General features: G+C 39.5%; 1 protein-coding gene across 3 annotated transcripts in view; it reads left to right on the plus strand.

Moving 5' to 3' along the window:
* The first annotated feature begins 6,080 nt into the window (after positions 1 to 6,080).
* The window catches only part of NCOA6 (nuclear receptor coactivator 6), a 34,900-nt gene continuing 28,210 nt past the window's right edge, over positions 6,081 to 12,770 (plus strand). For all 3 annotated transcript variants that reach the window (XM_059827380.1, XM_059827382.1, XM_059827381.1), the window contains exons 1-5: positions 6,081 to 6,219; positions 6,335 to 6,609; positions 9,661 to 9,816; positions 10,401 to 10,523; positions 11,984 to 12,112. In XM_059827380.1, coding sequence (XP_059683363.1) covers positions 6,375 to 6,609; positions 9,661 to 9,816; positions 10,401 to 10,523; positions 11,984 to 12,112 — 643 coding nt within the window. In that variant the 5' untranslated portion in view covers positions 6,081 to 6,219; positions 6,335 to 6,374. The remainder of the gene's footprint in view (positions 6,220 to 6,334; positions 6,610 to 9,660; positions 9,817 to 10,400; positions 10,524 to 11,983; positions 12,113 to 12,770) is intronic.

The raw sequence follows: 12,770 nt of genomic DNA on the forward strand, positions 1-12,770 counted from the left end.
AGGCCAATTGTATGAGGTTCAACAAGGCCAAGTGCCGGGTCCTGCACTTGGGTCACAACAACCCCAGATAACGCTACAGGCTTGGGGACGAGTGGCTGGAAAGCTGCCCTGCAGAAAAGGACCTGGGGGAAGGACATTGAGGTGCTGGAGCGTGTCCAGAGAAGGGCGACGAAGCTGGTGAGGGGTCTGGAGCACAAGTCTGATGAGGAGCGGCTGAGGGAGCTGGGGTTGTTCAGTCTGGAGAAGAGGAGGCTGAGGGGAGACCTCATCGCTCTCTACAACTGCCTGAAAGGGGGTTGTGGTGAGGTGGGTGTTGGTCTCTTCTCCCAAGTGACAAGTGATAGGACAAGAGGAAATGGCCTCAGGTTGTGCCAGGGGAGGTTCAGGCTGGATATTAGGAAAAATGTCTTTCCTGAGAGAGTGGTGAGACACTGGAATAAGCTGCCCAGGGAGGTGGTGGAGTCACCATCACTGGAGGTGTTCAAGGAACGTGTGGACGAGGCATTGTGGGACATGGTTTAGTGGGCATGGTGGGGTTAGCTGATGGTTGGACTTAATCTTGCAAGTCTTTTCCAACCTTAGTGATTCTGTGATTGTCTGACGAAATACATTGGTTTTCTTTCAGGATTACACTTCTGGGAGTTGCGGTTTAACCATGTTTCCCAGTCTGGAATTACCTGAAGACCTGTTTCATGCCACAAAATACTGAAGTTGTGGAATTTGTTTCGGTAGGTAAAATAAGCATAAGATGCATTTGAATATCTCTTGTTCTTATATATTCTCCTCCTAACTGTCCAATTAATAGCTCCTTGCCTCTAATGCGTGTGGGTATTTGAAGGGCTGGGCTGTCTCCAGAGCTGACTTTTCAGTCTGCCATAGAGGGTTACGGGCATTTGCCATCAGGTTTGTAGCTGTTCTCAGACCTTCTTCCCAAAGAGGATAGTTGAGATGCTCTCATGGTGTTATCCCTCTTCAACGCCAAAGTTTGAAGTTCCAAATTACTGGAACTACCCCTCGCTAAGTTGTTTCACAGGAAATTTTACTGCATGTTTAAGTTTATCTTTAGGTATTCTTTCTTAATATAATAGTGATTTTTAGCCATATTTAATATCCTTGTGTAACAATATGACACTTGTCTAGAATTTGTTTAAAAGTCTTTTTTGTGTATTTTTGCCAAAAACGATTACATCGGTTTTGTATCACAGATGGTTGTGGGTATATAGCTTTGTTCAGTGGTCAGATTTAACAAGCTCCAAGATCAGTATGCTAGGCAACGAAACGGTTGAAACAGTTGTAGGAGGGTAATACACTGTTAACAAATTTGCAATAAAAACAGTGTTATGATCAGGGTGTTTCTGGGTTTTATAGGTGGCACACTTTAAAAGCGTGCGTGTGTGTGTATGTTATGTATTAAAAGAAAGCCATCTTCTCAACAGTATTCTGGCAATGCTGAACCACCCCCGTCCCCATCATGAAAAACTTAAATAGTTTTACTTATTTTCTCATTGGTGCCTAAAACAATGGAAACAAGAAAACTTTCAAGTGTATTATTCAAGACATCCTTTTTTCTGATTTCCTTTTTTTTTTTCCCTATTAAGTTGCTTGAAAAGCATTTTTCAATGAAGGCAGAAGCAAGGAGGGTTCTGTATCCTTCAGAAATTATGTTGCTACTGCTATCAAAGACTTTTTCTCCTCAGTCCCAGTTCTGGATTCCCCAAGGGACTTAATTGTAGTCTCATTTCTGGAATGATTTTCCTTCCTCTTCCCTGTTGAAGCTTTAAATAATGGTCAGTGTGAGGATGAGGACCCTGCTCAGTGCTAACTTCTGCCATCTGCTAGTGAAGGACATCCGTCCATCCTTCCTTCTGCGCTCACCCTTTCCAATCTTTTGTGTAATTTAGAGGAGTACTTTTTCCGGTGTAGAGCACGATTTTAGTACCTTTTATTTAATTGGGCTCCCTGCATGTTTGTTTTGAGAGGGTGCATGTTCTGGTGCGACATCAGTTGTGAAAGTGTTTATTCTGGGTTGCCCAAAATGTATAAACAGCTTGTAAATCAATAGACTGTGTTGCAGAAAACCTCGGACAAGTTATTAGAGAGAGCCTTGTTTTGGTTTACTCGCTTTGTGTAGTGCAGTGGTTAGAAGAAAGCAACACAAGAGGCTTCAAGTTCTGTTTAAGAAACAAACTGACATAATCTTAAGTTTGGATCAGTTGAGCGGATCTTGGGATGAGAATACCAAGATACCAAGGTTTTTTTTTTTTCTTTGTTTTGTTTTTTTAACCCCGGAGACCAGCACTTCCATCTGGCGGTGCTGGCACTCCAGAGCCTGCTGGCTTTCCGGTCTTCAGCTGCTCCCCAGTTAGCGACAACTGGCTGTTTCAGATTTTGCACTAATCCCATCTCTCCCAGGGACTGGACGGGATTTTTTAAGTATTGCCCAGTCACATGGTGCTGGGTTTGTCGTGCAGGCTTCCTTTTACTGTTAGGGCTGTTGGTGGGGGACAACACATGGCATGACAAACTGCCTTCTGGGTTCCCCGTGGCATGCAGTGGGATCCAGCTGTCCATCAGCCCAGATCTAGACTGTGGTATTTCTGTATCCTACATGAATTCTTCATCTGGAGAGTCTCCTTCTCACATATTTTAGTCAGTCAATGGTTTTATCCATATGCTAAGTGTACCCAGGAGCTCCAGCCTCCGGCAGTCCCGGGGTGTGCCCTGCATCCTTCAGTTTGGAGACTCCAGTCTTTGTGGGCTGTCCCCTGCCACCACCTACCCCCGTATGATACTGCAGGTGCATTTTGGTTATTAGTCTGTTACCTGGCTATTTATCCCCACCTCTCTTACTTCAGTTACATAGTTTTAATAATTAGACTACACTGAATAAGACCAACTTTATAATACACAGGTATAACACTTTTTATGCTGCTGTCGCCTGTTCCAGGCCAGATTCATGGGTAGATGGTTGCCACGTGGTAGCACTGGACTTGCTCTGAGTTTCCAGAAACAATTGTATAATGGGAAATATTAAATTGGAAACTCTAAAACAACAGGTTGCAGGGGCAGGAAGGAGGCCATGAATGGAGGATGATATTCAGAGACCTTTTTGTGCTGCCATGTGAGCATGAATGCTGAAGTTCATGACATGTGCTGTGGTTACGCAGATCAATTCAGGTATGGTTCTTACTTGTCAGAGATGCTCTATAGTCTGCTGGGAGTTCATCTAGTTTACGGGAATTGTTGAATGACCAGAGTTTTACCTGTGTGTGCTTATGCTAAAGGCTTTCTGTGTTTATGTGAAAGAGTGTTGAGCGAAGGTACATGCTAATTATGGTCACGTGCTGGCTCGTGATTTATGGAAGTGAACCCTATAACCAGGAGATTACAGAATTTGTTAGGACGAGGGATGCAGCTGGGATTCATTTGGTTTGAGATGGACGGCGTGCTGTGCTCTGCCTGAAGAGGAAGATTTCGCAAAGCATTACTTCCTCCTGTCATACTTGAGATAAATTATACCTGAATATAGGAACGGACTGAACTGCGTGTTTGAGAGGGAGAGAAGGAAGATGGATGTAGTAGAGATCCTTGAGGAGCGTGATGTGGGGGGAAAAAAAAAGCGAATGGAGCTGTAGCTACATGTTCTTATCCAGAAAGTAAAATTTAAAGCTTTTTTTTTTTTCCTTAACTCAAGCTTTCCCTGCAGTACTACGATTTTCTGAGTCAAATGAAACAAGGCCTGTGGTCCTTCGGGATTTAGCAAACTATATTTTAATAGTGTTCATAACTTCAACAAATCCTGTCAAATTTTGGCACGTTGAGGTGAGGTTGGTGGAATCTGGTCTAAGCTGCAGCATTTTCATGAAGTCTTTAAAATCACCCTTTAAGTAGTCTGGGGGTCTTCTGCTCTTTCACAGAGAAGACGGATGCTTCAGACACTTCCATTCAAAAAATGATTTGAAATGTTTGTGTTCTTATAGAGAAATTTTTATTTGTTTGGTGTCAGGGATTGTCAGAAGTACTCACGTTTCTTGCTGTAGGTGGAACACCCCATCCCCTCCAAGTAATTGTGCTTTTTCAACTCCAAAGAGCCTGTATATTAAGCTGAGATTTCTCTCCCTGAAAAACTTACTCAAGATTTTCAGATAAATAATTTTCTTCGAAATATAGTGCTTGTATTTCACTGGATGCTTGCCTCATTCAGTGCACAGAGTGACTGTGCTTCGTCGTTAGAAAGATTATTTATGTAGGACTCCCAGCTCCTTTTCTTCCTGAAGCCAGTGTATGTGTAATGAATGATGTAGCAATGCAGAAGGAGAAGGGATTCTTTCCCGGTTGGTGTAAAGCCAGCTCTGGTAAGGAAGTTCCCTGTCCAAGGAATTATGTGTGAAAATCAATTAAAACAGTTTTTCACAGATGCTTATTAATTTGTCATTCTCATTTGCTGGGCACCCGACATGAAATGGAGTAGTTTAACTTAAGGGAGGTGCCAACCACTCAGACCTGTACAGATACAGAGCTGAGCAGTGAGGAGTCTGGAGAAAAAGAGAAGATTTAATTGTCTCCGTGTTCACCTGGTAATGAATTTTAAAAATTTTTGTCTGTATTCCCCATCTTTAAAATTTTCATGGTAATAAGAAGTAACTTATGAAAGCACTATGGAAGTAGATTAGTGACTGTGAAACATTTTTACTTGCTTTCTGTTTCAGGACTGCAGAAGAGCTTGTGAGACAAAATTAGCTTTGTTTTTAACCCGAGATTTGAGTCGTTTTTGAGAATGAAGGCCTGGTGCTGCAGTATGAAGAGAGTAACTATATGTAAAATAGGTGATTATTCATTAATGCCATTTAGCCTGCCCAGTGTGGTGTAGGGTTGCAAGGGAAAAGAAAACCCCTATTTTGTAAAATCACACTAAGTGTGTGCGTAGAGACCTGACCAAAAGCTGAGGGTATTTTGTGTCTTCCGAGTGCTTGTTTTTTCATTTGTAATATTCTCTTCAGCAACGTTACCCGAGCGTGCAAACAATGTAAAGCTGAATCTAAGCTATTTTTATTAAAAAAGGCTGTTTTCTGGCCAGTATCTGCAGCTCACCTTTAATCTCAGAGTTGTGGTTTTAATTTGTGTTGGGAACTTGAACCTCTGCCAAAATCCCAATCTGTATCCTATTCAGGGGTACGTCATCCCAAACTAAATGTTTTGGGTGGGTTGTGCTGAGTACTGACAGCTTTGGAGTTACGAGGTCTTGACAGTCCTGGCTGTTGAATTGATTTGTTTTTGTCAGTGGTGGTCAGGAACAGGTCCCTTTTTTGGTTTTGACATCAGCTTTGGCTGTTGGTGTAGATGGTTTTAATCTTTTAGCAATACTTGCAAAACGTGGAGTGGGAGTATAGAGGTCTCGCCTGGAGGAGTTAGTGTTGTAGCCCTTGCAACGGCTTGTGTTGGAGCGGAAAAATGCGTGTCTTAACTAAACATTGGTATTGTTCACCATAGAAGTAGGGATAACTTTTATCGTAGGTTGTACTTCTGTACGCATAACGGCTTAGATTACTATCATAATGTCAAGTAAAATTTATTGCAAAGTCTAGACATTTTATAAAGTAAAAAACATCCGGTGTGTGACTTGATTTACTGAATTCATTCTTATCCAAGCTCAATAGGGGCATGGGGACAGTTGTGGGCTAGCACAGGGAGCAAATTTCAGGTTGTAATGTGCATAAGCAGCTGAAAACACCTAAATCTTTACAAACTTTTAGAAAAGTTTGCCTGAGATTTCCCTGGATGTGAGTAAAATATTTGTCAAATACTAAATTTCTCCTAGTAAAAATGTGCTATGGCTTTCCTATTGCTTTGCTGGACTAAGAAGTGCCTATTGCACCTGCAGTCCCTAAAACTAAATTTGGTTGTTTTTCCTATCTTTCCATAATTAAAGTATTGCTGTGAGTCTTATTTCCTGGCAGTCAGGCACTGCAGAATTAGTACTGGGTGCTTGCTTGTTCTCTGTACGTTATGGAAATTAATGTAATTTCCCCCCACCACCACCTTCCTTTCTGCCTGACTATCGTTTAGGTCAACTGGAATACTTCTCAAGTCACATGCAGCAGAATTCTGTCAGGAGACCACTTCTCTTTGTTCTAGTGGACGAACAGCTTGGATGCTGCAATGGCCACTGTTTTCAAAGTCGCACAGTTTGTCTCGCAGACCCTAGCACTGCGTCACCCGGTAGGTTTTTCTGTCAATGGTCTTATGTGTCAATGATCTTATGTGCTGTTGAAAGCAATTGTTAGTGTCTTTTCACACTTACTATACTTATTATAATTCTTTTTTTCCCTTCAAGCATCATCTTAACGCCTGACAGGCTCCCATTGTTGGAAACAATGGTTTTGGATGACCTACCTAACTTAAAAGAAACATATGCCTCCTTGTACTCCTCAGCTATGGAAGACACAGAGGTGGATTTTGATTCAGGACTGGAGGAAGATGAACTGAAACAGGAGGCTGCTCCTGAGGATTCCACGATCTTTGTAGCTTTTAAAGGAAATATAGGTGACAGAGACTTTGAGCAGAAACTAGATACCATATTGGAGAATGTGCCGGGCCTTTTACAAATGGGTAATGTACCTTCTTGTCATTTTTCAACTGTCCTTAAAATATTTATTTATGTAGACAGGGTGCTTGTACAAAGAAATAGTTTATATTGTTTTCAAGTTATTTCATTTGTAGTAAGATTTGTTGGGGTTGTTCTTAGTGAATTTGGGAGCTGTTCTTCTCAGAGACACAGAGTACAAGTTTCTGCAGTTGTTCTATTGTTTAAAGCTGATTTCATCAGTGATTTCATTTATTCCTATTCAGTTCCCGTGTTTTACTTGTTTTTTTTTTCTCTTTCGTTTCCCTCCATTACATATTGCTGTGTTACATGAAAGTGAAACCAGGCTTGTCCACACAGGAGATGTTTTTTACTGCCAAACCCATCCAATTTAAACCATAGCACTTCATGTGAGAATAGGTTCACTCTCCAAGTAACTGTCAATTCAAGACGTTACTGCCCCTTTGCTGCTGCATTGACCTACAGTACCTGATTTTTTTTTTTTTTTTTTTTCTGGTGGGGAATGTGGAGTGCTCTCATGTACCCCTGTAGCCCACTGAGGTCTGGGGACAGCTGTGTAGCTAGTGAGTGATAACGGGCTTTTGGGACAATAACATCTTTTACCAGCACATGTAGATCTGGAAAAAGACATCTGTCCACTGTCTGAGCAACTTTGCAAAGGGTCTTATGATGATAATTTAGAGCTGCTCAGTTATGTAGTCTTGCTTGTACAAGTAAATCTTAATAGGCAGCCCTCCCTTGGTAAGGGTGCCGTGTTGTGATGGTTTGAGTCAGCGTGCTTGGATCAATGATACGCTCCCTCCCCACTGCCAGTTTCCCTAGCAATGCCCTTCGTCTGATATTACTTGAGCGGTCAGGTTAATGGCTTAATTTCTTGCCATTAGTATAGTTTGCTATAGAAACAGATAAAGCCGGGCGGGTTGCCGTAAGTGCAGTGGCAGGAACACATAACCAGAAGAGCCTTGGATTCTGGGGCCACAGCAAGCGCTGATCTGACTTGGCATGATGTCATGTAACTGCAGTCTAAAAGCCACGTAATTGCCCATACACTCTCTCTCTCCCTCTTTCTGCTGTTTGTGAACCAAGCTTTTCCTGATAACTATAGGTTGTCATCCCAGCATGCTGCTCTTCTGTTGCATGGTCTTTTGAAATCACACCATGAAATGAAGAATTCACCTTTCTTCTTCAGGCAGGCAGTCTTTGTGGTTAAACAAAACTAATTTTCTAGATTAGGTTTTAAAAGGTTCATTGCATTGCTTGTTTTTTCAATAATGTAAAATACCTTTTCAGAAAAATAACCTATGACTTCTGAATAACCAAACTGAATTTCTTTGTCACTTTGTTCTTCTCTTTCCATTTTGTCTGGTTGTAGTCAGCTGGGTTGTTGGGTGTCAGATGTTGGGGTCCTTGCGGTTATCTCTCAGGGAGATAAAAAAGCTGGGATGAGACAAAAATACTATGAAGAAATACCACTGTTTTGAACTGTATCTTACAAACAGTTGGAAGTAGACATAAAACTAATAGGTAGTTACTGGGTATGTGTTAATACCGTAGAGGAATTGGGTAGTTTTTGAATGGAAACAAATTCCATCTGTAGCTGTACGGAGTTGCCTTTGTTATACGCAGGCATCTGTATGCTGGGTTTGTTATAAATATTAATGGCAGGATTAATAAACATGATTCAGACCTCATCTGAGAAAGCAGAAAGCAAATTTTTAAAATCAATGTGAAATTAATTTGTAAATTATCCATGTGACAAGTTATTTAAACTGATTCAGACCAAAATAGGATATTCAGAATGTCAAGTTAGTAAATAACATTGGTTTAGACTTAGCAGATGCAATGCTTGAAAAACGAGAAACTCGGGTACCGGTATCTAGAAATATGACACTGATAGTGCAATTTTTATACGTAAAAAACTGGAACATTAATAACAGTAAATACAGGACTCTTCAAACCTCCACAAAAGGAGGTTTTAAAACTACTCCTGTCATATTTCCAGCCAAAAACGTGTTTATAGGTAGAAAGGGGATGAATTTAATAATACCATTACTGTAGCAGCAGAAGGGACTTGGTGAATTAGTTAAGGACAAGGGATTCCTAAATAGGAATGAGTTATTGGCATTCTTAAATGAAACGTTCTTCAGAATCCAAAAGTTAGCAAACTTCTAGTAAATCTGACGTTCTAGTGGAAGAACTGGCTGATTAAAATTTGGGCCAATGTGTACTGTTTTCAAAGGGACTTCCTTTTCAGAAGGTTAGAAACTGGAAGCTTATAAACCTGTATTAGGAGTATATTTTTAGTTATCCTTAAATGCATTTTGTAGCAATAATTTAGTTAGGTACCACTTCAGATAAACATATCCAACGTGACTGCCCTGCCTTTTTGCCAATTCCCACCTGTTACTTTTAAAATAACTGATCTATGTAGAAACACTCATATGTAGAACAGGTTTGCAGAAAACCTGCAACTAAATATTTTGCATTACTTTAGTATGCTTTTTTGCAGTGGATTGAACATACCTATTCAGAAAAACTAAATAATATGGTAGAAATTAATGAAATATTGCTAGGACTCTGTTGGCACTGGCCTTCTAAAAAAAAAAAAAAAAGGTTTCAGAAGCATTTGTAAAACACATATTTCAAGAATGGGGGTTTCATTCTTGTAGTCAGTTTTTTCACACATCCATCTGGTTCACTACCAGATTTACTAAATCTGTTTTATCAGATATTTTCATATCTTTCCAAAGTAGTTTATCCACAGAATAATTCAATTTTTGAGTAATATTATTGAGTGGTTGGGTTGGCTGTTGCATTGGTTATCAGTTGGGTAGCTTTTATATTGCTAATTTTTGAAAAAAAGCAGAAGTGGTTTGGGAGTATTGGTCCTTGTATGCCAGTGCTGGCAAAATCTCCTGTACCTGAGACTAACCACTGGTAATTTTCAAAGCCAAATAATTGTTTCAGTTTTTTCAGCTGTGCTTTTTTACCAAGTTATTTCATCATACGTGTTTGAAAACTGTCTTTGCACTGACTCTGACTGTTTTTCTTTTAAGAATCCAACAAGTTAAAACTGCAGAAGATAGAGCCTTGGAACAGTGTCCGTGTTACCTTCAATATACCCCGTGAAGCTGCTGAGCGGCTGCGAATTCTGGCTCAGAATAATAACCAACAGCTTCGTGACCTGGGAATTCTCTCAGTTCAAATTGAAGGTATTTCACACTTAATTTCCTTCCAAAGGCATTAAGCTAAAAGTTAAGTCTACTCAACAAGCGATTTTGTGTAGTTGTTTGACGTTGCAAAACTTCTAATTTAGTAATTCGGAGAATGACTTTGGTGAAAAGGTAGCTCAAGACTTCTATTCGTTCAAGAATAGGTCTAAAAATAAAAACGATAGCTGAAGATCCTCTGAGCATCAGGAAACCTCCTGAGAAATGTTTTTTGAGTGTTAGCTAGCAAAATGTGTCCTAATTTTTCTTCCTCTTTCCTATGGGGCTTTCTTAAAAACAAGTTTTCAGTGGATTTCACAATTCAAATATCCGTTCTGGACGATTGTCCAAGAGCACACTCAGGATGAAACCACGGGCATTTAATGCTTGTCATGGTGTTTGGGTTTTTTTTAAAATTGAAATCAGAAGATAAGGGTAGTATGATACACAATTGTCCTTCTAAAGTGCACATCATAGGTAAAGTTTGTTCTTCCTTCCTTGCCATCTTTTAAATGTCCTTTTGAAAATGTCTGTATTCTGCTTTTCTGTATATCATTCAGTTCACCCAAACTGTGCATTACTTTTAGGGGAAGGTGCTATCAATTTAGCTTTAGCTCAAAACAGAAGCCAAGATGTCCGAATCAATGGGCCCCTGGGAGCAAGCAACTCGGTGCGAATGGAAACAGGGTTTCCCATGCAAGGGGGACAAGGTAAATTCCTTTGGTTTTTATTTGTTTAGCTTTATACACTTTGAAATTTGTTACTAAGCTAATCATAACATTTCACTGATTATAGCAACTATTGTTTGCAGACTTATAATTGCCATTTTAATTAATGTGTGTTCTTGTTTCTGTACTGTCAAACCATGTCCCACATTATGTAAACTAAATAGTTGGCTGCAGTTTGTCCCACAAACGTTGGAGTGATTTGGGTGGGGCAGATTAGTTTGTTTTGGGTTTTTTTGAGGGTTTGGTGGTTTGGGTCTTTGTTTTGGTTTTAGTGGTTTCTTCTTTTTTTTTTTACATAAAGACTGTTAAAGCAGATGAGTCTGGTATAGTAGTGAATTGACTTTGAAACATGCACAAATTATCAAAGTTTTCTGTTGGGCTACCTTTATGAAAATGAGCATAAGCATTTATTCAGTGTACAATAATAAACTATTTTAGATTAAATCCATTATAACTATGGGAAGGACTGGACACTGTCATTGTTAGTGTCTCTTTTTATTTTCTGATCAACTTTTGAGATCTGATCATAGAGAATTAATTTCCATGGAGAGGTGTAGTTTTATTAAACTCTACACTTTAGAGCATTGTATGTGCATGATAAGTAATTTTTAACTACGGATGTCAGATTTTATGAAGAGTTAAAAGAAAGCTACTATGTAATTTATTTTAATAGCTGAATCATAAGGCAAAATAAACTAATTAGTATCTTAGTAAATAGGATTTAAAGCAATTAAAAAACTGGGAGTGGTTTTTGTCAGAGTTAATGTAAGATGCATGTGTGGCTGTTGATGAGAAGGAATGGAAAGAACATTTCACCTCTGTAGAGACCTGATTAAGCAGTAGTTAAATCATTGTGCTTAACAAGGAGTGTAAAACATTTAAAGAAAGGTTTACTTCGAAAGCATCTGCTCTAATCCTCACTGTGGCCATCATGAGCTTCATTTCCTGCCTGCAGGTCAACAATATAAATGTAAACAATATAACAACAGTATAACCAACAGGTCAACAATATAAACCATTTTATAAAATAACAGCCTGTGGAGGTGAAACATTGAAATTTTTCTCTCTTAGTTACTAGTATCAAATTTTGCAAAAACCTTAGTACAGCTATAACTTTGATACAATCTTGTTACTCGGTGACTTTAGCGGCTGGTCAAGCTCAAATAGTTCATGAGTCTGTAGTGTTTCCTTCTGTAGTGTTTTTAAAGGTTTGGTGCTAAAGGAAAAGCTTCAGCATGACCTTAACTTGTTTGTTTTATATCAGGGAATCTAAGCTTTCAGACAGAGATGTGTGTCCTCAGGTTATTTCAGATGAACAATTCTTAAAGTCTAAAGAAATGTTTAATTAACAAATGTAATTTTTTTCTTGTAAAAAAAATTTCTAAAATTCTTCTCTATATAAAAACTACAAGAGTTGATAAATTTTATTTTTATTTTTTAAGGTTTAATAAGAATGAGCAATGCTGCAGCTGTCATGATGTCCCAGAGTGGAAGTGTGCCCTCCTCTATGGTGGCAAGTGGTGCTAGTGCTGAGCTGCAGCCAAGAACACCTCGGCCTTCCTCACAGCCAGGTGGTAAAATTTAGTCACAGTACTGACCTGAAAATGTTCTTGAATTTTTATTCTTTAGCACACAAGCTTGAGCGTGTACTCATAAGAGTACTCCAGAATTGTCCTGGAGTATTTCCCCTGCCCTTTCTGGGAGTTACCCTTTCTGTGGAACCCTACCTGCCCCCATTAATCTGGTAAAATTTTTCAAATAATTTGGGTGCCTAATAAGTCGCCAGCTTGCTTGGTGTTTTGTTCAAATGCGTTGAGCAGTGGTATTTTTGCAGTAGAACTGTTGTGACTGAGCTATATGCTTAGATAAAGGTAAGAGAGGGTTTGGTTGAATGAGGCAGATGTCTCCGGTAGGAAGCAAATGCACCAGACTAAGCACAAGTGCTTTTCAGGAGGTGTAGGTAGACTGGAAGTTTAAGGATTTGGGATCTGGGGGGTGTGAAAGTTTAGGGTTTATTCTTCACAATTCTGCCAGTATGAGTTACTTGCATTTTGGGACTACAGAAAAAGAGGGGGGTTATTACTTGTCCCTCCGTAACATGGTCGCAGTACTTGCCAACTTCTGTAGCTCTCTGCAGTATTTATTCTTACAGATGGCATTTTTCATAAATGTTTTAAATATTCTGGGTATATTAGTTTATGATACTACCTTAATTCCTTGTTATGCCAC

This window comes from Gavia stellata, chromosome 20 (genome assembly GCF_030936135.1).
Source record: "Gavia stellata isolate bGavSte3 chromosome 20, bGavSte3.hap2, whole genome shotgun sequence".
Lineage (NCBI taxonomy): Eukaryota > Metazoa > Chordata > Aves > Gaviiformes > Gaviidae > Gavia > Gavia stellata.